We start from the raw sequence: 25,881 nt of genomic DNA, 5'->3' as shown, positions 1-25,881 counted from the left end.
TCTTTCTTTTATGTTGGTGTTGTTTCTTCCAAAACTTTCTTTATTTACAACACAGAGGTATTGTCAGTTGTCAAAACAGTAAAACAGTAAAGCAGTAAAAGGCAAGCCAGAGGAGTCCAAAGTCATTTCATTGTGAGTCCATTTAGAGTTCACATAAAATGTACTTCCTATAAAATGCTGAAAGTCTTTGTAGCTTTTCTGTTCTTCACATTTTCGATTAAAGTACCGTACTACTGTTTGAGTTCAACAACAAACTGTTAGCCCTTCTGTTAGCCAGTAGGGCTAACACAAGGTAATAATAGTTACGTTTATGATATAAAAACAGCTCCATTATGAGGGAAATTTCCGTCTACGCCACACAGAAGCAATTCTTTCTCAAAACGCTTTTAACTGTTTACACAAATCTATGCCTGGATAAATTACAAAGGCTCTGCCACAGGAAAAAAAGACAATCTTTCTAACTGCGACATAAACCCCACTCCACCACTCTGAGCAAAACCGGAAGTAGGCACAAGTGAAGCATCTCGCTTCACTACAGTTGCGGATGTAGCCTGAAGAAATCAAAACAACTGTGGGAAATAAGCGACTGGCTGGATGCTACTCTGTTTCTACACTTAACCAGACCGAGTATTTGTCTTAGAAAGAGACTTTCACCATGTCGAACATGGACAGTATCCTTTCCTGTGAAGTCTAATACACATAACGTTAGATACAGTTAGCTAGCAGTAGCAGTAGTGAGCCAAATATCAACTGGGTTTGGTGCAGTCCCCTGCATGTTTTGCCCAGTCACTCTATGATGGGCGAACAGAATGGCAGTTTAGCTTTAGTAGTAGTATTAGTTTAGCTGTTAGCTTTACTAATTATATGGCACTTTGGTTGAATTTTCACTTGTTTGTCGTATGTGACGTTATTATAACTGGGTTAGGTGGAATTAGCCGGGTAATATATTCTCAATTTCCCATCCCTTGACGACCCCTACAGAGCACTTGTTCAACCTCAAGTTTGCTGCCAAGGAGCTACAGCGCAACTCCAAGAAGTGTGACAAAGAGGAAAAGGCAGAAAAAGCCAAAGTGAAGCAGGTGGGCTTGTTAAATCGCGGATTTACCAGAAATGAGGATCCAGGAACAAGCTGGGTTTCAGAACAGCTAGCTTGTATGTGTATGAACTCCTGTTTCCTCTGTTTCTGCAGGCTATCCAGAAAGGTAATATGGAGGCAAGCAGGATTCATGCAGAGAATGCCATCCGTCAGAAGAACCAGTCCATTAACTTCTTGAGGATGAGTGCCCGTGTGGATGCTGTGGCATCCAGAGTCCAGACTGCTGTGACTATGAACCAGGTCAGGATAGCAGGTTAATGGTTTGTAGAAGACATGCCTTTTTTCTGATGTTACAGCACAAACATGACAACCAGTGGAGACTGGTGAAGACTTATAACCTTACCTACCTAATGCAGCCACACATCCACCTTTCAACATATTGTCAGCTCATTTTAAGCCTCTGCTGTGGTTAAAAACATGGCTTTTATTTGATAGTATCTATACTGGTATAAATGTTACACTACTGTAGTAGACAGTGGTGTTCAAACTTAACAGATCTTTACTGTGCATGTAGTTTTCTAAGTATCATTTCCACATTTCCCATATTGTGGGTCGTGATGAGCTACAGTTTGCAACCATTTCAGCATATTAAGTCTTTTAAATGTGCTCTATCACTTTTAGATTCATGCTGTCAGAAGCCCTACACAAAGGAGACAGAGACAGTCTGAGTGTGTGAAAAAGGCTCGCAGACATGCAAACAAAAAGCCACCAATTAAAGAAACTGTCATTATATGTTCTACAGACTGTACACCATTAGCTTCTCACTCTTATGAGAGTGACAGCCTCTTTTAAATTGCTTTAGCCTAGAATCATAATAAGTATTACATGATTTCATATAATTGTGTTTGTAGAAATGGTAGCAGAGTGTGATAGTATAGCTGGAAAAACACTACTTATAACCTGTGTGTGTTGTTTTAATGCTGCTGCCTAATAAAACAGCCTTTATAATAAACCCCTCTCATAATCATAACCTGGTGGGCTATACGTAGATTTGTGATGACTAAATTCTTAATTTCTAAAAAGGAACATCTACACATCTACACACAAATATGAGAGGCTGTGACAAATGATCTGGTTGAAAAGGTAAAAGTGACACCTAGTGGAAATATGAGGAAACAACACATGAGGCTTTGCCTTGTCCACAGCCAGCCAACTGTCTGAACTAAAATACCCCAATCCTGTTTTCAATCACATCAAATTAGACTGTTAGAAAGTGAGGAACCTGCAGAAGGCTTTAATAGTTCTATGTTTATGTGTTTCTTGCCCAGGTATCTAAATCCATGTCTGGAGTGGTCAAGTCTATGGATGCTACACTGAAAAGCATGAACCTGGAGAAGGTAAAAAGTTATCCCGTATACATGAGCACAGACACACACACACGTACACAAATCAATCTCAACACAGAATTAAGAAAAAGTTTAATTTCTGTGCCCATCTTTTCTCTGTAGATCTCTGCATTAATGGACAAGTTTGAAAATCAGTTTGAAACTCTTGACGTGCAGACAGCTCAGATGGAAGACACAATGGGCAACACCACCACTCTGACAACACCTCAGGTACAAAGCACTGTTGTCTCACAACCAGGGAAACCTTCTGTGTTCCTGTTGCTGTTTATGATGGCAGGTATACGCCAGTAACAATTCACATATTACTCTCAACACATTTTTTTTTGTTTGCTTGTTTGGCTTCAGAATGAAGTGGATATGCTGTTGCGTGAGATGGCAGATGAAGCAGGGTGAGTACAGCCCATATCTCCAACAATTTGTAACAATTTGAAAACATGAATAATAAATGAATAAATGACAACAGCAAAAACATTAATGGAGGGGAAACATAAATGCAGTGAAGTATGTTTTTCCTCCATTAATTATTAGTTAAAACAGAACTTCAGAACAACAATAATGCAAAATAAATTGTACAAAAAGCTTTATTTAAATGACTTTCATTTAAAAATCTAGGAATGCACTTCTTTCACTGTTTACAAGGATGTCTTTTAATGTAAAAAGCCCATTAGAATTAATCCTCTGTTTGTGAAGAAGCTCCATTTGTTGATTTTCTTTGCAGCCAAGCAGAAATTATGGTAAAACAATTCCTGTGCTTTCTTTTTTAGGTTGGATCTTAACCTGGAGCTTCCTTCAGGCCAGACAACCTCACTTGCTTCATCTGTGGCATCAACTGAACAGGTGAAACTCACTGTCTGATCATCATCCTATTGCTATTTTATGCTGTTTTACACCACAGAACAGAATTCACACATTACCTTTAATGTGTACACGACTCAGTGTCCCCTACTGCTGTAATTTAAATTAGGACACCACTGAAGATCTGTCTTTTGAGTATCAACACTCCTCCTTTAGGATTTAAAGGTGGCTGTTAAAGGTGTGTAGTTTCAAAGAGCTGCTGTCATCCATTTGGATTATGTCTGGAACAATAGATTCCAGTAGATTCCACTCCCAACTCCATCAAGGACAATAGTGTGACACAGAAGCAGTGTATTTAGCCTTATTTCCTCAAAACAATAACTGTTTGGAACATACTGACCATACAGATAGACAGTGGGAAAGTGGATTATGTGGCAGGAAGTGTTTGAGTTGTTCCAGTGTTTTGATCCTTTTTCCACTGTGAAAACTCACCATTGGAATCCTTTTTAACCAAAACAATTCAAGCTGACCACAACAGCTGCTGTTTCTGAGGGACATTTTGCTGACGATTGTCAAGCTTACAGAGGTTGAGCAATACTCATCATCAGTATCAGTTTAAAGGTGCCATGTGGAGTTTATATGTAAACAAAAAAAAGTTATGGTTACTTTGAGTTTTACTCACCAAAACGCATTGTGTTTATCTTTTAGGTCTATCAAAAGTGCTGAGTGCATTTCCTTCCTCACGAAACACTAACAAAGTATTTTAAATCCTGTATCCATGTTTACTAGTTTGCAGTCTTCTCCATCTTTACTGCTGCATTGCTGAGTTTCCAGGTGCATTACAACCACCTGTAGATCATTGGAATAGTGAGAAACCATTGACAGGAATGTATGTCGCATCTTATGTGTGCATGTGTTGTTTTTGTTTTTACCTGACAAAACCTTGACGGGTTTTCTGTGATTTATGCCTTTTTTTTAGCCACTAATACTAAAATGAAAGAAAGATCATTTGGGTTTTTATTGTCATTGTCATCACAGCTTCTCTTGAAAGTTCCTCTCAATAACATCACATATTTCACTCTTAGTTGTCTGTACTAATTTACCTTTCTTGTGTGTTGTGTTGTTATCAGGATGAGCTCTCCCAGAGGCTGTCCAGATTGCGAGACCAGGTGTCATAATGATGCAAGAAAGAAATATTCATGAGGAGGGAGAAGAACAAGGGACAAGGAAGAGACTGGCAGTGAAAAGAGTGAAAGAAAAAAATGGAAAATAAACGCAAAAGACGCCATGCGACTGCAAACTCTGTGTTCCAGGTTTGTCCTCTTCTCTGAATAATAAAGAAGCTGTTTTATAACTGAAAGAGACTGTTGTAAGAGAGGAGAAAACAGTCCTGGTAATAACCGCATCACCTTAAATCCTTCTTTAATAAGATTCATTTGCACATTTTTATTTAACATGTATTGTGATTATTTATTATCTCAGCATCCGGACATTACTGTGTTGGCATGCCTCTTTATTTTAAAGTGGTTCTTCGTGGGCAATTTCCCAAAAGCTGCAACATTTCTTGGGCAAATTGTTGAGAAAAAACAGCTGTTAGAGTCTAACAGCTAATACCTCATTCCAAAATAATTATATGTATTAAAGAGCAATATAGTTATTTATTTATTTGTGTATTTATTTGTTTGTTTATTTATTTATTGACTGACTGACTGACTGGATATTGCTAAGAGCATGCTTGTACTGTCACTGTTTTGTGTCTTACCTGCATGACGGAGGATGACGGGACCTCTAGTATTGTTGCCTTGTTACATTATATTTTCTCAAAAAGAGGGCTCACTGTAAATGTTAACCGTTGAGTATGCTTCAAAGAATGCTACATTATTTTTAGTTAGTTTTTTTTATTTTATTTCATGCAGCAGTAACCACTCTTGCCATAGTGGCTCACCACTGCTTGAGGGATTTATTATAAACAGTTACAGGCTCACTGTACTGTATATGCAAAGACAGAAAGTCATTAAAAGAGTTTTTAACATGTTTTGCTTGTCACATTCTTTGTCATCTTATAGCTGGATCATGGGTGAAGCATACACATCCACATGCCTCTCCTTTTTCCATCATACCCCTCCTCCTCCTCTCCTCCAACAGGGAACAGATGAGAGGTCAAAGGTGTCACCTGTAGAGGAAGCGGCCTTCTGCCGCTCGCATGCCAGTGCCTCATTACACACACACACATAGTTCACCATATCCCAGGGGGGAGGCGAAACTCAGCTGGGAGCCATTACAGGTGCTGTCTAAGCAGACACAAATATCTATACATGAACACACCCGCAGCCCCGTAGCTGATGAGAGTCTTCCAGAGTGACACTCAACCACCTCTGACCCTTTTTGTGTCCTTCCTAATTATCATCAGTACACACTCAACTACATTCACAATCATCATCAGTGCCCCCGAACTGACGCGAGCCTCCATTTTGCCCATTACCAGACACTTTGATGAGTGAGTTGTCTGCGGCGAGTTTGAGCACAAATGTGCTTCGTTGGAGTTATCCTAAAAGCACCTCCCATTTGCCACTCACCCCAGTGATCCAACAGCTGTCAGTCATTTCTGCCATGAGTTAGATCACCTGAAATTAAAATGCCATGTCCCTCCGTTGTCAGAGGAACCACAAAATCTATTTTGTAAGTTTTTGCTTTAAATCTATTTTTAGCCTTCAGAGGCCATCCCTTCTCTTTAAGTATAATTAAAGCCGGGAGAGTCTGTCATGGCGTATTTTTCTCTCCACCGTGTGCATCTCAACATATGTGCAGGAATGCTTCCTCCAGATGTGCCAGAGAGGAGGCAGCTCCTGTACGAACGCCACTCTGGGGAAACCTGTGTTTGTATATATATGTGTGTGTGTATGTGTGTTTGTGTGTGTAAGGTGTTGATACCTAGTGACTCTCCCCTCCAGTGCTGTCAACACCTCCTTGTCCTGGTTCCTAGTGGAGGGGTACTTGCAGACAGGCAGGGATCCAGTGGGCAGGTGGTCCTGTCCCTGTGGCGACCTATCTGCCTCTGCGTAGGGGGGAGAGCTGCTCACAACCACACGCACGCTGGTTCAGTGAAATTTTAAAAAATCACTGATTGCAACAAGAGAGATTGGTTTGACCGCTACAAGATTCACACACACACATATAGAATATGTCCAGACAGTTAGCCATGAGTGACACATACAGATAGAGCCCATTTTCAATCTCAAGAATGAAACTGAAGATAACTCCATTTACAGATCAGTAATTTCTGAATAATTTCCAAAAAGTTTATTAGAAATAACTAACAATTGTGAGGAAATGGAGACAGTGTTCAACTGGTACATTGTTCATTTCAAATGAACTTAAACTGTCTTTTAGTCAGTGCACAGCAGGTCCGGTCTACATGCAGAAATATGAAATTTGTCTACAGGCAAGCGAACAATTCAACATATATGAAGAATAATATATTATATGTAGCCTACTATATAATATATATATATATATATGTACCATATAATATACTGTAAATGGAATAATATTTACTTGTGTTTAAATGGAGCAGTTCTTTAAAGGAAATTCCTATTTTCCCTAAAATCAGGACTAAATTGTATAGTCCTTTCCAGGAAACTTCATTAACAGGAAGCTTGAAGAAATTATTAGGAAATTACAGACCTCTAAAATGTAGCATTACTCACTAAAGGTTCACAAAACTCCTGATGATGAATATTTATATTATATTGAAGGATAAAACTGATATTCTGTAAAAGAGAAAACACTTCTGGAAACAGTTATATATAGCACATATATTTATCATATTGTATGTTTTTGTGTTTTATATTGTTTGTAGTATACATTTTAAGTTTAAGTTTCGCCCCCTTTTTTATGTTATTTTGTGTTTCATCAGATGTGAGTGTGGAAAGTAAAGAGACTGATAATCTGTGGCGTTTGAGATGGAAAAGTTTCAGACAATGAGGTAGCACATGCTCTTTTTTTCCTCCTCTCCTCTCCTCTCCTTGTCTTCTTTCTTCCCCTCAGAAGAAATATTCAATTACTACGCGTGAAGGGTCAGGTCAAACACAGGAAGCCGAGCTGATTGGTTCTACTCGGATATCGATGGGCATGTGTGACCAATCGCTGCTGCCCAGGGCTTTCCCCAGTCTCCATATGCTGCTGTTGCTGCTTATGAGTGTGTGTCTAATCGTTCCAGCTCAAGGCTTTCCCCAGTTTCCACTCACCTCTTGACCATCGCTTCCTGTCAGATGTGTTAACGCTGCTTTTAATCAGTTTTACTGTCTCATGCACATACACACACACACATACACGCGCCAGTACAGCTGGCCCTATCCATCCCTGTTCTCCAGAGCACGCTTCATTAAGATTTAACCAATCTCCTGCTCACACCCTCAGAACCTCTGTCACACACAAACACACACCTGATCCTGCCACCCCTCTCCTCACCCTGTTAACCCCCCCTCCACTTGACCCTCACCTCACCCCATCACCCACTCCGATATCTCTTACAATGAAACAACCCGTGAACATGGACATGTAGCCTTGTCTTTTACTCTTTATTGAGGCTGTCTGCCAGTCTTTGTGTCTGCACTGCATCAGAATATGAGAGCAGTACAGCATGTGAAGCACATTTCCTTTATTGCATTATCGTTATTTCACCTAGAGAACGGTTGCCTCAGGCTAAATCAAACAAATTAGGGCTCTCATTTACCCCATGTGCTGCAAAACTGTAAAAACAGCTCATGCTTCTTCCTTGCTCTACAGTGCTCTCTTTAGCCAAATTTGGCACAGACATTCATGTTACCCTCAGGGTGAACTGTAAAAGCTTTGATAATCCCTTAATTTTTCATCTAGCGCCATCATCAGGTCAAAATGAGCGTCCAATACTTTGGGTTATGATGCTAAACTAATGACGTAATCTTGTTAATATCTTGCATGGTTCTTGCTGCTAACCAAAATTTCAAGTCTTGAGTATGAATATGATTTTTAACTTATATGATATATTGTTTTATTTTGCTTAAAAATACACAGAAATGCAATCTAACTTAGAAATAATCATAGTTAAAACATTCATGGTTGCATCTAGTATTAAAACCAAGGGAGAGGCAAACCTTAACCTAGTTATTTCAGATTTAACGTGCTGGAACTACTGTATGTCTCACTTGGCTGGTTGTGTAAGTTAATTCTGGGTTAGGCAGTGAAGATGAAGTGGAAGATGTTTCTGTAGTTGTTGACAAGATGATTGTCTTTTGACAACGAGGGAAACAGGAAGAGAGGAGATCTATTAATAGGATGCCTCTGGAAGTACATTATTATTATACCAATGTATATGACAGAGCTGTGTGAGTGTGTATAGTGATTTGTTTGGAGTGTGTGTGTGTGTGGTGCATATGGTAAAACACTCTGCAGGTCTGCAGTTAGTCACACTCCCGCGTCTCAAATTGAATTAGCGTTGACAGCGCACAGCGCCAGCCGCGTGTATGTGTGTGTGCACTGGGGGCACTAGCTGTTGGCAAGCTGTCTGTGTGTGTGTGTGTGTGTGTGAAACAGGAGAGAGACAGGGCCTTCCCCCCTGAAATCAATTAGGCAAGTATAGGTCTATAGTTGTGGGGGTGAGAGGGGCACATCCTGTAGAGGGCAGCCCAGACAGACAGCACCATCTGGGGCAGCAGGCGGGTCGACCCTGGGTTGAGACATGAAAGAAGCGGGGCAGGGATAAGAGGAGAGGAGAGTACAGGCCAGCGCTAAATCATTCTTTTCTCTCCACTCTGTACCCTCACCCCATCCCCTCGTCTGCCATCCGATACATCAGCCACGGAGCATCATTCACACTCAATCACTCTTCATCTCTTTTCTTACTCTCCCCTCTCTATGTATCTGTCCCAGGAGTGATAACCTGTCATACACAGGAAGCAAAAAGAGGTAAGAACGATCTATCCCTCTGTCAGAGATAGGGGGAAAGAGAAAAAGAATATCTCACATCTCTTGTTCCAAAAGGGTTGATTTATAGGTTTGTATTAAATAAAACCAATGCCAGAGAGCGCCTCTCTCTTTCTCTCTCTCACACATACACATACATACACACATACACGTGCACCTGTGGGATCCCCCTTTGGTCTATCAGACGGAGGAAGGAATTAGCACACACACTCTCTTTTAGGGGGAGGAATGGCCCCTCATGATGGACAGGCTGGGTCAGAGTGTGCGTTGTGTTTGTTGGTCATAAGCTGAGTGCTGACAGCCCTTTTCCAGCCACCCTGTGCTCAGACACACAGCTCCATTGATGACAAAACACATGACTGAACAAGAAAGGGTAAAGTAATTAAATTACATGAACCATGGCCATGGTAAAACATGCTCATTGTGAGATGGCAATGCTGAAATACAGGCACATATATACAACACTACAATTCTCAAGTTAGTATGGCACCGGTAGATCCTTTACTTAAGTAACAGAAGCAATACCACCGAGTAAAATTACAAGTAATTGAGTCATTCCATGAAAACTGTTAAGTTTGGGTCCATTATAATACTGTCAATATTGTTTTCAGTGGCTGAAGACACTAATTTAAGTGAACCTATTAACACGAAGTAAAATAAAATTACATTTAAAAAAAAATTTTCTGTTTAACTATAGTCATTTGGTAACACTCAATAAATATTGCATAAATCTCTGACTTCTATGTTTTTAGGAGCATAAAAGCTTCCCTCTTGATTGGAAATGTGTTTATCAAATAAAAAAATATACATATTTTAGTTAAAATAGCAGGATTTATGTATGTCCATAAGTTTCATGTTCTGCCCCGTCACACTAATGTATTTCTGCACCAAAATACTGTACTGTTCCTTTAAGTGACATCACTAAGAGGAAATGACATCATTTCAGAGTTAGAAGAAGAAAAATTCAAATGTTGGTGAGTTTTGATTTTCTTTTAGAACATTTTTTGGTAGATTTTTCTTTCAAAACCCTCTCTGTCAAGCATAGCATATCCACCCCATCACTCAAAAAAAAAAGCGAAAACAATTTTTTAATTAAAATTTTCAAAATGTATTTGTATAAAACATGATATTGTCATTTAGCTGCATGCTAAGTGTGGTGTTAGCTTTGACCAGAGAGAATTTCGACCATATTACTTTGAATCTTTCCACCGTGTCAAAGGCTTTAGTGTAAAATTAATTAATAAAAAAAAAGAATTAGTGCCTGAGCTTGAAAAATATGTTTTATTGCAGGTCTAACATATTCTTCATATTATAAAATACAAAATTCTACGTTTGGTTATGATCAAAAATCTTAGAATTCCAAGGTTCAATCTGAACAGTTTCTGAGGAATGACCCAATTACTTACCAAATTGCAAGGAGGAGTATGTAACTGATAACAGTTACATCTTACTAGAAGTAAGACTATAGTCTTATATGACTATAGTCATGTAAGAATAAAAGTACTCATTATACAGTCACAAAGGCCCGTGTAAATGTTATATTATGATAGAGCTGCAACGTTTATTGAATAATCATTTTAGCAATTTTTTAAGCAAAAATGCTAAATGTTAGTTTGTTCCAGCTTCTCAAATGTGGTGATTTTATGCTTTTCTATGTCATACATAATGGTAAACTAAATATCTGGGTTTTGGACTGTTGGTTGAACAAAACAGAACATATGAAGACATCACCTTTGACTCTGGGAAATTGTAATGGACATTTTTCACTATTTTCTGACATGATTAATTTTATTTAAAAGTAAATAATCAGCAGATTAACTGATAATAAAAATAATCGTTAATTGCATCCCTATATTATTATATATATTATCAGATCATGAATTATCCATGAGTTAACATGTAAATATCATTTAAATTCTGTAACTCATTGAGGTTTTTAAATATTTTGAGTAATGTTTAGTGCTTTAATTAATTGTATAATAATGCATCAGATTTTATATGCTTATTATATGTTTTAAAATAATAGCAATTTAATCTGCAAATTAACACATAACTATAAGTGTCAAACAGTGGTGGAAGAAGTATTCAGATCATGTGTAAGTAAGAGTAGCAATACCACAATGTAGATATACTCTAAAAGTACAGAGGTAAATAAAGCATACTTAAAGTGTAGCAGTTTTGCTGTGCAAAGAAAAACAAGTTTCTCAATATTTGATGTGAAATTATTTAGGAAAACTTCCTTAATGGATTCATAAAATCCTCCTCCTTCTTAAGATAAATAAACCATTTAAAAACCCACTGGACTAGCTAAAAACGCATCGTCACACAGCTGAAAACAATTGAATGTGTTGGAAACCTGATGTTTTGGAGATACGTGGTTTTCATAGAACCGCTATGAAAAGTAAAAGCATTTATTATCCTGAATGTATCCTGCCAGTGAAAACATAACTTTAATATGGTTGCTGTGGATGTTTTTAACTACTTTATGTACTTTTGGGTAGTTTATTATTGATCCAGTGCATCTTAATCTGAAAAGAAACCAGTCACTATGGCTGTGAAATAAATATAATGGAGTAAAAGGGGCAGTATTTCCCCATGAAATGTAATGAGGTAGAAGGATAAAGTAACATAACATTGAAAAACCTCCAAATTGTTCTTAAAGACATTGATAACTTTCCACAAATGTAGGATGGTAGTGTTTTGTTTGAATCTATTACACAGATCAGAGACATGCCTGTAATTCATGAACACAGAGTGAGGGAGGAAAGGTGAAAATAAAAAGGTGAGGTGTGAGGGAAAGCGCAAGATTTGTTTGGGTCATTAACACTTTCAATGATGAATCGCATCAGTGTGAGGCCCAGATGGAGCACTCAAAAACACACACACACACACACACATACACATACACACATACACACGCACGCACGCACACACGCACACACGCACACACACACACACACACACCAGGTGCCAGGCCACATGTTAAAGCTGTTTGTCCTACTCTCATCTAACCTCTGCTCCTGTACGACAGGGGCCTGTCAGGGAGCACATGCCTATGCAATGCCCCAGTGACCCCTCTCTACACACACTTGTGGACTTAACGCAAGCAACACACACACACACACACACACACACACATACAAAGCAACATGCAGATCCACAGAGGCTCCTGATTCTGTCATCGCCCCTGTGATCTAATGCTGTGAGACTTGTGATCACAACTGAGGAGGATCTCAGAGTCTTGGCCCGTATTTATGATGAACTTTTTGATGTTTCCAGCAGCAGACAACACAGGATCTCTTGACGAGCGAGAGGAGAGGAGGACTTTCACTCTCCCGAAGGCCAAACATAGTTTGACGGAGCTGCATATGCCTGCTTGATAGGGCAGCGGAGGAGCGCTTAATAACTGTTAAACTGCCCTAGCTTTTCACATTACTCACTCAGTGTAATTCAATTTCAGCCACAGCTGGTTTCACTTTCAACTTTACAGCTGAGCTCAGTCACGTCCCATAATCTGACCTGATAAATAACCAGCTTTTATTGAGTTTGCAGAGAAAATAGCATCCAGCGAAAACCTTCACAAGAGACTCACAGAGTCAAAAATGAGAGCCAGACTGGAGGGAATGAAGCTGAATGCGCAAAGGGTTGTGTGTGTGTGTGTGTGTGTGTGTGTGTGTGTGTGTGTGCGCGCAGCTGAGTGCTTGTGAGCCGTGTGCATGGCAGCTATTATTAGGAGATAACTGACGTATGCGTGTTTATGTGGTGTGTGTGTGTGTGTGTGTGTGTGCCATGTATGTTAATCTAATGAAGGCAGAGTATATTTACACGTCCCGACTCTCTGCCGAGCTTCTCTCCTGTTTCAGGATGCCATTTCACATGATTGGAAACAAATGACTTCAGGGTCAAATTTCTCTCCCTTTACTGCCTGTCAATCACTCTGCAACGCTCACGAAGCTTCCCTCTTTGTGTTATTACAAAGTTGAATCAGCACAGTTTCCATGTTATTCCAGCCACCACCTTCAAGAGGATTATGTTGACACATTATCAAGCAAATTAACAATGTGGGGGACGAACAGCACGGTTAATCATCGACAGGCTGATAAAAGGTTAACTCAACAGTCATTTTTAAGCAACTTGGAGGTCTGACAAGAGTGAAGACAGAGCTTCGTTAAACTTTTACAAACTTACCTTTAAAACCTGTCACAAAATGAAAGTTATTTAAAGGTATATGCTTATTTGCTTTCTTACTGAGATTTAGATGTGAAAATGAATACCACTCTCATGTCTTTAGGCTAAACATGTAGCTGGAGCCAGCAGGCTGTTAGCCTAGCTAGTCTGGAAACAAGAGGAAACAGCTAGCCTGGTTCTGTCCAAAGATGACAAAGTCCACCTACCGGCACCTTTAAAGCCCACTAATTATGTTATATTGTTTAATCTGAATAAAAATACTTTTTTTCTTTGACTAACCGTTTCCCCCTATTTCTAGTCTGCATTCTGGGCTAAGCTAACTGGCTACTGGCTGTAGCTACAATTTAACATACAGACATGAGAGAGGTATCTATCGTCTAACTCTCGGGAAAAACGTGAATAACTACATTTCCCAAAATGTAGTTTATTTTGGGAAAAATGCTTATGGTTCCTTTAACTATAAAGGAATAGTTAAAGGAATAGTTTACTATTGCAAAATGTATGCATGTGCTCAAATACCCTACTCAGCACACCACGACTTAGACACTTATAATGACAGGTGCTCACATCTTATTCTGCATAATATTGGCTACGTGTGTGTGTGTGTGCGTGCGTGTGTCATTGGCCACTACATGTTGGAGAGGGGCAGGTGCAAAGTTCAGCTCTCCTGGTATGAAAGCAATTTGTCTAATTGAAAGATCAGGAATTACTTGGGAGTTTAAAATGATTGTCCCACACTGCCCAACATGGAAATGACAGACAGTATCAAATAACCAGCACAGATTATGTCTGTCTGCAAACAAAGGGCAGGCTGTTTGATAGCGGCGCACCTGACCGCCCGCTCAAACATGGGCCATCCCCTGCCTGAGTTCCTCAATTAACTCCTTCCTGCTATTTCCACGTCCAGCGCGCATTAGCTCACCATCATGCTTGGCCATGACAAGTAAATTGCTGTTTGGTTATGACCGTTTGTCGGGAAACAGGCCATTTCCCCCGCTTTGCCTAAACCGCTGTTCCTAGCTCTGCTGAGAGGGAGGGAGGGAGGGTTTGAGTCTGAGCTGAAGGCAGGAATTATCACATCAGCGGCTGAACGGGCGTGCCCCCTTCGGTATGGGCAAGAAAACACTGCGTTATGTTGGCCCGCCGCAGCAGTGAGAGGTTTTCATTCGGCACTGACTCTTCGACACATTTCTCCGAAAGTCTTCACACAGCAGTATTGATTTACTGTTGATCCTGGAACAATGTATTAGCAATGACTACAATAATGATGACACGGCTGCGCCTATTTTGAGGGCAAGAAGCCTTACTGCAGTCCTGCCTAACAAAATCCTCTGTGGAATAACCGTTTCACCCCCATGCGTCTCTGATTAGTCCTATTATTGGTAATAAAGTACAGGAGTAGAAACTGGCCTCCTGAATCCTGGCAGCTGTTGTTCTTCCCCTAAAATCACAGAGACCTGATGAGCTCATATTATTAGTCAGGGATGTCCAAGCCTGACACCGGGATTCAGTTGAGTTTAGAGTTTGCAAAACAACAAAACATTTTGTATAATTTCTTATCTAAAATCACTTCCTCTCGCACAGTTGCACATGTTTGTTCCTGTTTTACTTTAAATTATTCTGTATATTCATGTAAATAAAACTGGAAAACAGTGTTTCCTCTTTCACTTTGCTTACACATACTTTATGTATACAAAAGAACATTGTGAACGCTAGAGTATGATCTGAAAAAAATATGAAAAATACTTTTAATGGGCACTTAAGTGAGTTTAACAGTCACTGTCATGTACATTAACATCTATATTACATACCTCAGGTCCTATTGCTCTTTGGTAACACCATTACAGCTTGTTTAAGGCGGTGAAAGGATCTGTTGGGCCATAAAGAGACTTAACTCTTTGTTCCAAATGAAAATCCTGCCTACATTTCTGTTAACTCCAAACTCGGGAGTACTGGCTCTAGTTGAGTGTGCACAGTGAAGAAGAATTGCTCAGAATCAGTTTTTATGCTGGTGAATCCAACACGGTGTACAAAATAGTGTTTTAAATACAAAAACGTCCCGTGGTCACAGTTCTGTCTTTAGCACTCCTTTTAGTTGCTCAGTTAGTCTTGCTCAAAGAGAATCAGCCCCCTCTGTTTTGTTGCAATAAGCTTTGGCTTGTTACACTCAATGGGCCGGAGCCTGCAAGTGCGGTCCAGCTGTCAGAGGCAGTGGTTGGTGGTCGGGTGCCACGGAGACTGGCGCAGCAGACAGTCTGTGGTGTCTTCGGCGAGTTTGGCATGCCGGGAAATCGCTGCGAGTTGGGGGTTCAGGGGGAAGCTGTAGCGGTAAAGACAGTAGGGGCCGGCAGTGTCTGAGAGATGAGGGAGGAGAGAAGACGAGGGCCCCTGAGGATTGAGGGGGCTGTGGAGGGGGATCAGGCAAGGGGAGCTCCCCGGAGACCCGTGAAGACATGGGTCCCTGCAGTGGGGAGGTTTCTTTCCCTGCAGCGCAGAGAGGAGCGGGAGGTCTGTTAGCGGAGACAGTGGGGGCAGGCCTCTCAGTCTGTCTGCTCCCAGCGAGGAGAAGGCTCTGCTGGGCAGCGGGGAGCTGGCGGAGGTCTTCCCGTAGAGAGGAAGAGCGAGGGTGTGGAGAGCGGCGTCCTGGCAGGAGAGTGCGGAGACAGAGAATGGGTGAAGGGATGAGGAAGAGGAGAGAGGTAGGAGACTCTTCAGAGGGGAGGCGCTGCCGGACGACGACCCTGAGCTCCCTGTCGGAAGACGTCAGAAACGTGAATCACAGAGATAGAAAAAAAAAACACGGCGTGGATCGGAGCAGTAATGAGAGCTGCAGCACAGTATACCTTGGAGCTGTATGGCAAATGGCTTAAAGTCCAAGCTGAGAGGGCCTCTCCAGGGATATGACTCCAACAGGCCATCTAACACCCCTCTACACACACAAACACACACAGACACACATATATACTGTAAAAGCAGTGAAAAACGTTATTCCAGGTATTTAAATATTGATTTTGAGAGGTGTGAAATTTAGCACTACACAGTTCAACTTCATTTGAAGGGTTTATGTGGGATCAAATTTCAGTGGTTAAACTTTAGATGTCTCTTGGGTGCTTAAGTGGAGTACTTTACGTAGCTAAAACAAGTGTTGATGTTTGGTGAGGTTTTATGTACCTATTCCTCCCTGGATCTCTGAAGCCCTTGGCGAATGGGTTCCTGTCGATCTTCAGTTTTGTGATCTTGCCCGGGAGAGAGGAGCAGACATGGGTTAGAGCGGACGTGTCAAGCGGTGACGTGTTAAGCTAACAATGAGCTCAGCTTTACTACAGCATGGAGAGTGGCAGAGCTTTCCCCCTCGGGGACTGCATCTCCCAGCAGCACCCAGGGCGATCAGCCATGTCAAACAGGGTTCTTGGAGAAGGGGTTCAGGGTCGTACAGTTTTATTTGGTGCTTTAATGGGCTGCGGACTCCAGCAGTCAGCCCAGTCACAGCTCGTTACTGAGTTTCTGTAATAATACATTCGCTGATCGTAAAATGAACCCTGATGAAAAGAGCTGGCAGTCCCAGCGGACGGCTCCGTTACTAGAGGAATGGTAGCCAACAACGGGGTCAGCCCCGCTGCACAGGAACACACACACACACACACACCCTCTCTGTGCAACGGGCGCCACAGAAAATCAGGACAGTGCAATTTATGATTTCGCTGAGACCACAGAGAAGTGGGCCTCATCACCTCCATGATGTTGAGATTAAAACATTTTTATGTGAGGTCAAACAGGCCTGAGCTGTTGACTGGATCACCATAACAATCACTGTGTTGACGACAAAGAGTGGACATCTGCTTTTTGAATATTTCTGGCGCATAAAGTATGAAGACTGTAAATGAGTCATTTCAAGTTGGCTGATTTCTGCAGAGTTTTAGTTTTTTAAGAGAGCGACAGAGAGAAAGAGAGAAATAACCAAACGTTTTGAATGAATCTGAAGTGCAACAGTTGCCCAAAATTGTATGAAATTACTGTACAAAGTATTTTACCATACATTCAGTTTCAGTGAGTGTTACCTGTTGATTCTGATAGGCTGTGACGGTGGTGAACTCAGTTTCTGGGAAGGAGAAGCTGTGCACTCCCTCAGCAGGCAGCGACTGGATCTGTGACAAGTCCATACGAGGGTCATGCCGGATGACGTGCACACGTGGCCTGTATTTATGCATCGACTGAAGAATAATCTGCATCAACAGATGAAGATGATATTTTACATTCGGTAAAGTAGATCTCTAATATAGCATTATCTTATATAGGTTGAACAAACATACAGAGCTGCAAGTAACGATATTGTCATTAACAGTGAATCAGATGATTTTTTTCTCTTTTGATTAAGCAAGTTTGGTCGATAAAATGTCAGAAAATAGTAAAAAATATCTGTCACGATTTCCTAAAGCTCAAGGTTTTGTCTGACCAACAGTCACATAAGACAAAGAAAAAAAAAAACAACCTAATACAATATTAAACAATTGTCAAAATGGTTGCCAATAATTCATTTGTCGATTGACTAATTGATTATTCGACTGATCGTCTCAGCTGTAAATACACAGTAGTCCAGTTGTTTTGTGGATGCTCGAAGCTTCAAATAATTTTAAAGATATTAACATTCAAAAACTGAGTAAAAGTGTCTCTCATGTGTGTCCATCGTCATTTCATCATGCATGCAAATCACTTAACTTGCACCAATTAACACCAACTACAGCAGGTGATATATGGAGTTTTAGTGATAATATAACAAAATTTAAATTACAAGACTGTCACAACATGCATCATAATCTATCTATCTATCACTATCAATCTATCTAATAAATCAGATCAATAAACTGCAAAATAGTGTCACTCATAAACTGTTAAAATATACTGTGGGTTTAGCTAAACTGTGCTATATAAATATCATACAATATTAATTAACTAACTTTTAAATGGAAATGATTTGATTTGTATTTGACATCTTTTTAAAAATTAAACAATCAAGCTTCAAGTACAATCATGCTTGAGGAGGCTTAATACTGCAGAATGATCGGGGAGTAAATTACGTTTCCCAAAATCATATTTGGCAGTTTAATTGTAGCTTTTAATTTTGCAAATTTGTTAAGTGTTTTGAGAAATAAACAGACAAAGTAAAATAGAGAATGCTTTGGGGCTTCTGAATCCAGATTATTTTTATTTTTTTTCCCTTTTAAATAATAAAAACATAAAGTTTCATATGAAAAGATTTTTTTTAAAGCGTATGGCTGCATTAAAGCTTTTAAAAAAAGACAGAATGCAGCCACACTCTTCTTTAAGGTCCATTTCACTGTAATATATCCAGTAAGTATCACCTTCAAAAGGTAATCAGACAATTAACACTCATATGAGTATTTAAAACCAACATGAGGCAAATAAAAGCCTTCCTGCGAGGCCGATTATAAAGTTGTGAACTGTCCACAGACACATCAGGGATTATAAGGCTGTTTTAGAGAAGCAGGGTTCAGCTCTGCAGTCCAAACAGTGTTTCCACATTCCTTCATGATGTTCTTATATACCCAGAATAATGAATCCCCTGTTTGAGATGAATTTTATAAACACGGGGATCAAATCAAAAGCCTCCTATAGCCTCCCCAGTCACCACATCTGTCACATCTGTACACCACTGAACCTTCACAGACAGTTTCTGGAGCTAAGAAGGATTTCCACTTCCATACAGGCTTTCCTTCCTGAAGAATCATCCAGTATTAGACCGGACATGGTTCAGGATGTGTATGATGGCACTCCAAGGACCATTGAAGCTGTCAAAGTAGTTAAAGACTAAGTGACAGTATTAAACCTCACTACCACTAAATAAATATTCCAAGATGCTAGGATCATTCAAACAGCAATTAAATCTTGATAAACTTGTTTTTTTTTAATGAACTCTGAAATTAACTACAGTCCCACTAGGAATTAAAAATAATTATTAAAGAGCCCTTAATTTAAACATCTGACAATTCTGTCGATTCAAATCTGACAATTAGGCAAACCTAATAAATCACTTAAACTACCTCCCTGTATTGAATGTCTCACCCGGAGGCCTCCTGCACGGATTCAGCCATTGAACACAGAGAAAAGAGGAGGCAGCTCATGCTCAGTTGGGTTACCTACATGTCCCTTGTCGTCCATCTCGTTGTTGGTAAGTTTGATCCGGTCAAAGCTGATGACCTGACGCATCCACGTCTCTCCTGCGCACGGCGAATCCGGGTGCACGTAGAGTCTGGGAGAGATGCAGGAGTGGTCTGTATTTCCAGCCACCATCCACTGCGAGCTGTGGTACACGTACCTGCCCGGGGTATATACATTTAAGTATGTAAAAAAATAAATGAATGAATATTGAGTTTGAATATGTTAATACGCTCACCTGTAGCGTTTGGAGTCCACCGGCATGACGTCCATTGCGATGTAATACTGCTGGCAAGGCTCCAGATTGCGCACTTTGACGCGCACCGAGGGAAACATCCTCCTGAAGAGAAGCGAGAAAAGAAGCGCAGTGAGTTGGTTAGAAATGACAAGTGAGTCACGGCCCATCACTTTCAATGACATCTAATATGACACGTGTCTTACAGATGTGCAAGGATGTGTGTTTGCTTTGGTAAATTTACAAGAAAAAAAAAACTCAGCAGACACAAAACTTCGAGCAGGAACTTTTCCTGCATGAAGCGGCCAAGTTCAGAGGAAAGTTCAGGGACCTCAAGGGGCCGTGAGGGCATCTTCACTGCCGAGATTTATAGCGTGTGTTCTCGGTAATTGAATAAACGGAACCTACATTTCAGCAAGTAGTTATATACCAATAACTCATTTCTGGAGAGAAAAACAAAACAAAACAGAAAAGGACACACATGGCTACCTATCAAACCTCAGATGCATTTCTCTGAGACTGATGATAAAGTTAATCTAATCGGCAGAAATATCTCTGTGTCACGAGGTTTCTTTATGGAATTGATAGTCCTGGATCACATAGGTCTCCTTTTGATTTCTACAATTCTGGAAAATAGAGCTAAATTCAATTCGCCCACATTTAATAAACTTCTTGCTTCAGTCACTCTCACCATCATAAAAATTTGCATTTACAATTTGACGTTATACATATTGTGCACTGTTGCTTTTGTAGGTCTGACACACTTTGAAGTCTTTATTTCTAAATATCAGCTATTCAAAACAACACAAGTGTATGATGTACCTTTAATTATATTTCCACATGTAAACCAAATAGTAGGACAAAGTTCCACTTTAACACGCTGAGTCAGATTTATATTTCATAAACTGATTAACCTCCAAGTTCAGCTAATTTGTTTAGACAGTTTTTTTGTTGTGAAACTGACTGAAACCGTTTCCCTCCTGATAAACGCGCACCTGTAACCACAGAACTGTTAATGTAAATATCATATCATATATCATGACAATGATAGTAACCACTCCGACCTGTCTTCATGTAAAACAGTCGCTTTAAGGCGGAAACTGGCACTTAAATTCAATTGATGGAAAATAAAATTAATTTATACATTTCTTAAATTAATGTATTCAAACGAAATGTAATAGGCCATTCCAGTTTAAGCAGAGCGGCAGCGGGTGCAGAGTTTGGGGATGACTATTACTTTTATGTGATTAAGCTGAGTTTTGTTGAGTTTATTTGATGAGTTTCTAATCATGATGAGAGAAAGGATCAATATTTCTACGAGAAATGTATTCTAAATTTAAAGGATATGTGATTTATTGCCTCTTGATGTGTTTCTGATAGTTTTGACAGTTCAGAAATATATAAGCACATAAAAACCCAATGATATATAATGTAATGTCCTCTTGCTCCTGGATATATAGGGCAAGTACGTTTGGAGTTGGAAAGTTTTGCAGGAAAGAAACAATGCATAATGTCAGAGAAAGGCAGCAGCACTTTCTTTGTCCTTGTTCTAAAGATCACTCTAAAAAAAAAAGATGAGTCTCTTTTATCCAGATTTTATACCTGCCGGCTTTAGTGATGATCATCTCGGTGCCGATCTCATAGAATCTCTTCCACAGCTCGGAGCCCTGCAGCTCCACCCGGACCTCTCTGTCCGGGCGGCAGTCGCTCTCCTTCGCCTTGTTCTCCTCTCCTCCCGGGTCAGACTCTTCAGCTCCTGATCTGACAGCTTGTCTCTCCGGATCGCAGGAAGTGTCCTCTGGCCTCCTCGGCGTTGAAGCTGCTTTCTTCATCTGGCTGACTGGATACTCACTTAGGCCTGAAAAGTGCAAAGGAGTGGAATGAGTGAGATGTTGAGCGATTCAGCTTTGTAATGCATTTACACAATTGAAGCTTTAACTTTTTGATTTGGTGAAGCTTTATATTACCAAAATATCCTAGTTATGCTAATTATTTTCTGGAAAATAATTCCATATGTTCAATATTTGGGTTTTAACTGATTAAATATATATTTAATTGTGAAAACTCAATAAATGCGAATGTGGCCTGAACACGAAAAAGTGCAATGAGCAAGTTTTTTGTGCGTTTTGCTTTTCCGTCTTGTGCGTAAAATGCCAGCAATGTTCTCGAAAGTTCAACAACTATTTCCTGATGTCTCACCGGTGAAGATGCTTGTGTCACTGCCGGTGTCTCCAGCTGAATTTGACTCGTGTCCCTCCGACACTTTCAACCTCTTGCAGGGTTTCCCTACCAGCGCCTCCACCGAAAACGCGTGAGCCCGGGAGCTCAGACCCTGCATCTTGGCGAAAAAGAGTCTGTGTTTCTATGAGTCGTGTATCCGTCTGAACTTTGACTTTATTCCTGCAAGTGCTCAGTGTCCCGGCTCAGTCAGGACAGGACGGGGCAGAACAAGCAGCAGCAGCAGCCTCAGCACCTCAGGGAGCCCCTCTTCTGTCGCGGCGGCTCCGTGACGCTGCGTAATTGATCCGGTGCGTTCCCATGTGTTCTCCTAGACGCGCGCCTTCATCCAAATCCTTGATTATTGGCACGCCTCTCCCTACTCACTACAATATTTTCCTCTCTTCCCCTTTATCCGTTTCAGTGTCTCCCCTTTGCTCTGTCTCACAGAGGGCTTGTTCCTCTGGTTCCCCTCAGCGCGTCACAGAGGGAGGGAGGGAGGGGAGGGGAGGGAGGGAGGTGCGCAGTGTGCATTCCTCCACATGGGCCCACTGCAAAAAATGCACATCTTAACATCTATCTCGGCATTAAAGACTTAAGTTCACTGAGAAAAACGAGAACTGATTTTACTCCAAAAGTAAAACGCCCAGTTTTCTCTCTAAATCAATCACGAGTTTACTCCTTTTAGCATGTCAGAACTTTGAAATGCTGCAAAATGAGATGGATTACTTTATTGGAATCATTAGGTGACATCCGATTTAAGACTGTATCAAGTTGATTTATGAGGAAACGGGTTAAATTATATAATCAATTGCCAGTTTTATCAACTAGTTGAAGGGGGGAAAAAATAACGAGACTCAATAAATGACAGATATTTTTTACAGTGGTCAATTAGTCACAGAGATCTTTGAGCATCCAGGACATCCAGCAGCAGCATCTTTACGCGCAATGTGCCACCAACATGATGACACTTTTAAGAGTGTTAAAGGGCTCATTTGTTTTTAGGTTTGTGTTATTTTATAATAATGGATATCCAGCAGATCCCCCAAATAAAATATGAGAGATACAGGCCGCAAATAAAAATAGAAAACACGCATCACAAAACGAAGTAATTTAATATTTAAGGCTCGAATGTGTTTAATTTAAATGTTATGAGGCACATTTTCTCTCGAGACATTTTTTTTCGTTTGCATAAGCAAGCAGAGTTTGACCTGCGTGTTTTCCATGTTGCTTCCTTCCATTTAGACAGCGGATAGATAAATAGAATGAACATTTTAGAGCATTAGAGGGAGAGCCGAGGCACAAATATTTAAGTCTGTTAATTCAGACCATCTGGAAGGTAAAATATCTCCACCAAACTCTCTGCATTTCTGTTGAAGCTAACATTTCCTATATTCATTTGAAGGCTTTCCTTAAAGCGCTCTCTTGTCTCCCGTTTCTCCGGTATAGAAGTGGGATTTTTTTTTTTTTTTTTTTTTGCGGTGCCCGGTGAGGGTGTGCGCCAGTCTGGTTCTCATAAATGCGGAGATCAGATGGAGTTTGGCGCACAGGGAGAAACTGGGCCGTAATGACAGCTCGGGATTATTACATTACTGCTCTACATGAAATAGATCCGCTTTACACAAATAAAAGTCAGCGAAGGCTCTATTTAAAATGTTTTTTAATCACATGATATAATTGCGCCGAGGAGAAAACAAATGAGGGCTGTGTTTACGGCACGGTTGGTTTGGTTGGTGATGGAAATCTCTGATAACAGCCGGGAAATGGAGAACTATGACCAACCGGAATCACATGTTCTCTGTCATCATAACCTGTTTCAGGACCGCGGCCTGGATTTATGTTTATTCTTCTCCAACTTGTCGTTTTCTTTCAATACTGTAACAAAATGCATCCCAAACACGCGGCCTGCTTTATAACTGCGGAGAAGAAGAAGAAGAAGAAAAAAAAAGTGCAGCAGAAATAACCGCCTGTCTGTTTCTGTGCGCACAGGCCCGCTGCTGCTTTCTTATTGAAACAAAAGACGCAAGAAGCCGATAGAAATAGCCTGTGTAGTTTCCTTCCACACAGATTATTTTTCCATGTTGTCTTCAACAGTCAGGTCATAAATCTTCGTCATGGGATTATGGGATGTCAGGCGAGTGATGACTGGCGCGCAGGCAAGTGATGCCTGGCTCACTTAAACACAACAGGAAGCTCCTTCGCGTTGTTTTATGATTCTTAATCCAACGCAAATCTGCATTTGTCCCATTCAGGGATGTTTGGCACACATGTTTCCTCTTATTAAGCACAATACGCACGCTTGGCGGAAACAAGAGACTCAAATCCAATTTAACACGGGCCTCAGGTTTCCATTAATGCGGAAGTTTGATGACCAGCTGCCATTAGGCTTTCCGATTATTTTGCGCCTTCAGGCCCACTCGCATGCTGTTGATTTGAGTATCCCTGGCCTAATTAATAATCATTTGCGGATAATTGGTTTGCAATTGAAACTTAGTGGTGGGCTTTTAAATGCACCAGGTAGATTAAACTGAGGATTCAAGGGCAGCACATTAATCAAGTTAACTTTGGTTGATTAAAGGCACATTCTGCTAAACTATTAACTATGTCTTTTATCAATTAAATTGGTATTTTCTTCTATTTCGATACGAATGTTTTGTTTAATCACTGTTTGGTATGGTTTTTTTTGCCATGACGTGTGTGTGTGTGTGTGTGTGTGTGTGTGTGTGTGTAGCTGCAGGCCAGTGCCCAAAGAGTAATCACGACCAGTCCTGCACCCATGGTAGGCGTCTGTCTTTACTGTATGTGTGCACATGCTCTTGTGTGTGTGTGTGTGTGTGTGTTTATAAACAGGGCTGTCTGTCTGTTGCTCAGTGCTGAGTGGATGTGACGGGGCCCCCTGATGGTTTGTTTTAAGTTGGATCCTGATGCTGAGCAGTTAGTGTGTGTGTGTATTTCTGTGTGTGTGTGTGTGTGTGTGTGTGTGTGTTTGTGTGAGAGGGTTATTCTGGGCATGGGCTGCAGGAGCGGATGCCCACTCACTGCCAAACGTCAACCTTCCACCACACGTCCGCAGTGACATACTGTATGTAGAATGTTTGAATACATAACGCTGTAACACACTTAATGTATTGCAGCACTAACAGGATGTGAGTTCTCTGTATTGGACATGAATGACGGCCCACCTGGAACACACGCTCTACAGTATACTGAGACAATGATGTGCTAATTGTTTCCAACAATGCTTTTCTGACAGATCAACCTGAAACATCTTCAGTGAGAATTTCAAGTAGCACGAGCTGTTTGTTATTTACTCGTGTTGACTGCTTCTCCCATTTCTGCTGTAAATAGACAGTGCCAAAACATCCAGAGTGCATGTGAAAGGAAGAAGACAAGGAGAAAAACACAGCAAAGGCGAGCAGTCAAACCTTTTTACTACATGACCGATTACAGAGTGACAAATTCCTTTGACCCTGACATGTCATCAGCTGCATGGTGTGTGTTGTCACATCTCACATCTGCTACTCATAACCTCCCTCTTGTCCCTCTCTTGGGGGGTACAACCGTCTGAGGTCGAGAGTGTCTCTCAGACTGTCGAGTCCCTGCAGGGATTCTCTCAGTGCAGGAACATCGTCTCTTCATTGCTGCTGCAGCTTTACAGTGGCTCTAATGGGAGAGTCAGCGAGACGCCGATCCCATCATTCCCTGCTTGTAGGGGTTAATCGACTGTGTCTGCCAACACAGTCGTAGCATGCCCCTTGATTTGCTGTTGAAAAGCATCCAAATTCTCTCCTTACTAAACATCTCTTACTGAGAGAAATCAGTTTAATCTGATTTGGCTGCTGCCATGATGTCTGGATGAGAGGGAG

General features: G+C 40.8%; 2 protein-coding genes across 2 annotated transcripts; one reads left to right on the top strand and one right to left on the bottom strand.

The window, feature by feature from the left end:
* The first annotated feature begins 435 nt into the window (after positions 1 to 435).
* Positions 436 to 5,272, top strand: LOC122990955 (charged multivesicular body protein 1b-like). The gene is made up of 8 exons (XM_044364535.1): positions 436 to 671; positions 982 to 1,079; positions 1,190 to 1,336; positions 2,365 to 2,433; positions 2,545 to 2,652; positions 2,788 to 2,831; positions 3,207 to 3,279; positions 4,368 to 5,272. Exons 1-8 carry the CDS (start codon positions 656 to 658, stop codon positions 4,413 to 4,415), a joined length of 603 nt encoding a protein of 200 aa, XP_044220470.1. The 5' UTR covers positions 436 to 655; the 3' UTR covers positions 4,416 to 5,272.
* A 9,813-nt stretch (positions 5,273 to 15,085) lies between these two features.
* Positions 15,086 to 24,508, bottom strand: tbx22 (T-box transcription factor 22). The gene is made up of 8 exons (XM_044363782.1): positions 21,998 to 24,508; positions 21,401 to 21,656; positions 19,802 to 19,903; positions 19,549 to 19,723; positions 17,448 to 17,612; positions 16,561 to 16,625; positions 16,233 to 16,318; positions 15,086 to 16,139 (listed from the first exon to the last, which is right to left on the bottom strand). The coding sequence occupies exons 1-8, from the start codon at positions 22,134 to 22,136 to the stop codon at positions 15,592 to 15,594; spliced, it is 1,536 nt and encodes a 511-aa protein (XP_044219717.1). The 5' UTR covers positions 22,137 to 24,508; the 3' UTR covers positions 15,086 to 15,591.
* Positions 24,509 to 25,881: the final 1,373 nt, after the last annotated feature.

Source organism: Thunnus albacares, chromosome 10, assembly GCF_914725855.1.
Source record: "Thunnus albacares chromosome 10, fThuAlb1.1, whole genome shotgun sequence".
NCBI lineage: Eukaryota > Metazoa > Chordata > Actinopteri > Scombriformes > Scombridae > Thunnus > Thunnus albacares.
The sequence above is the reverse complement of the archived record's forward strand: the minus strand, read 5'-3'. Positions and strand labels throughout refer to the sequence as shown.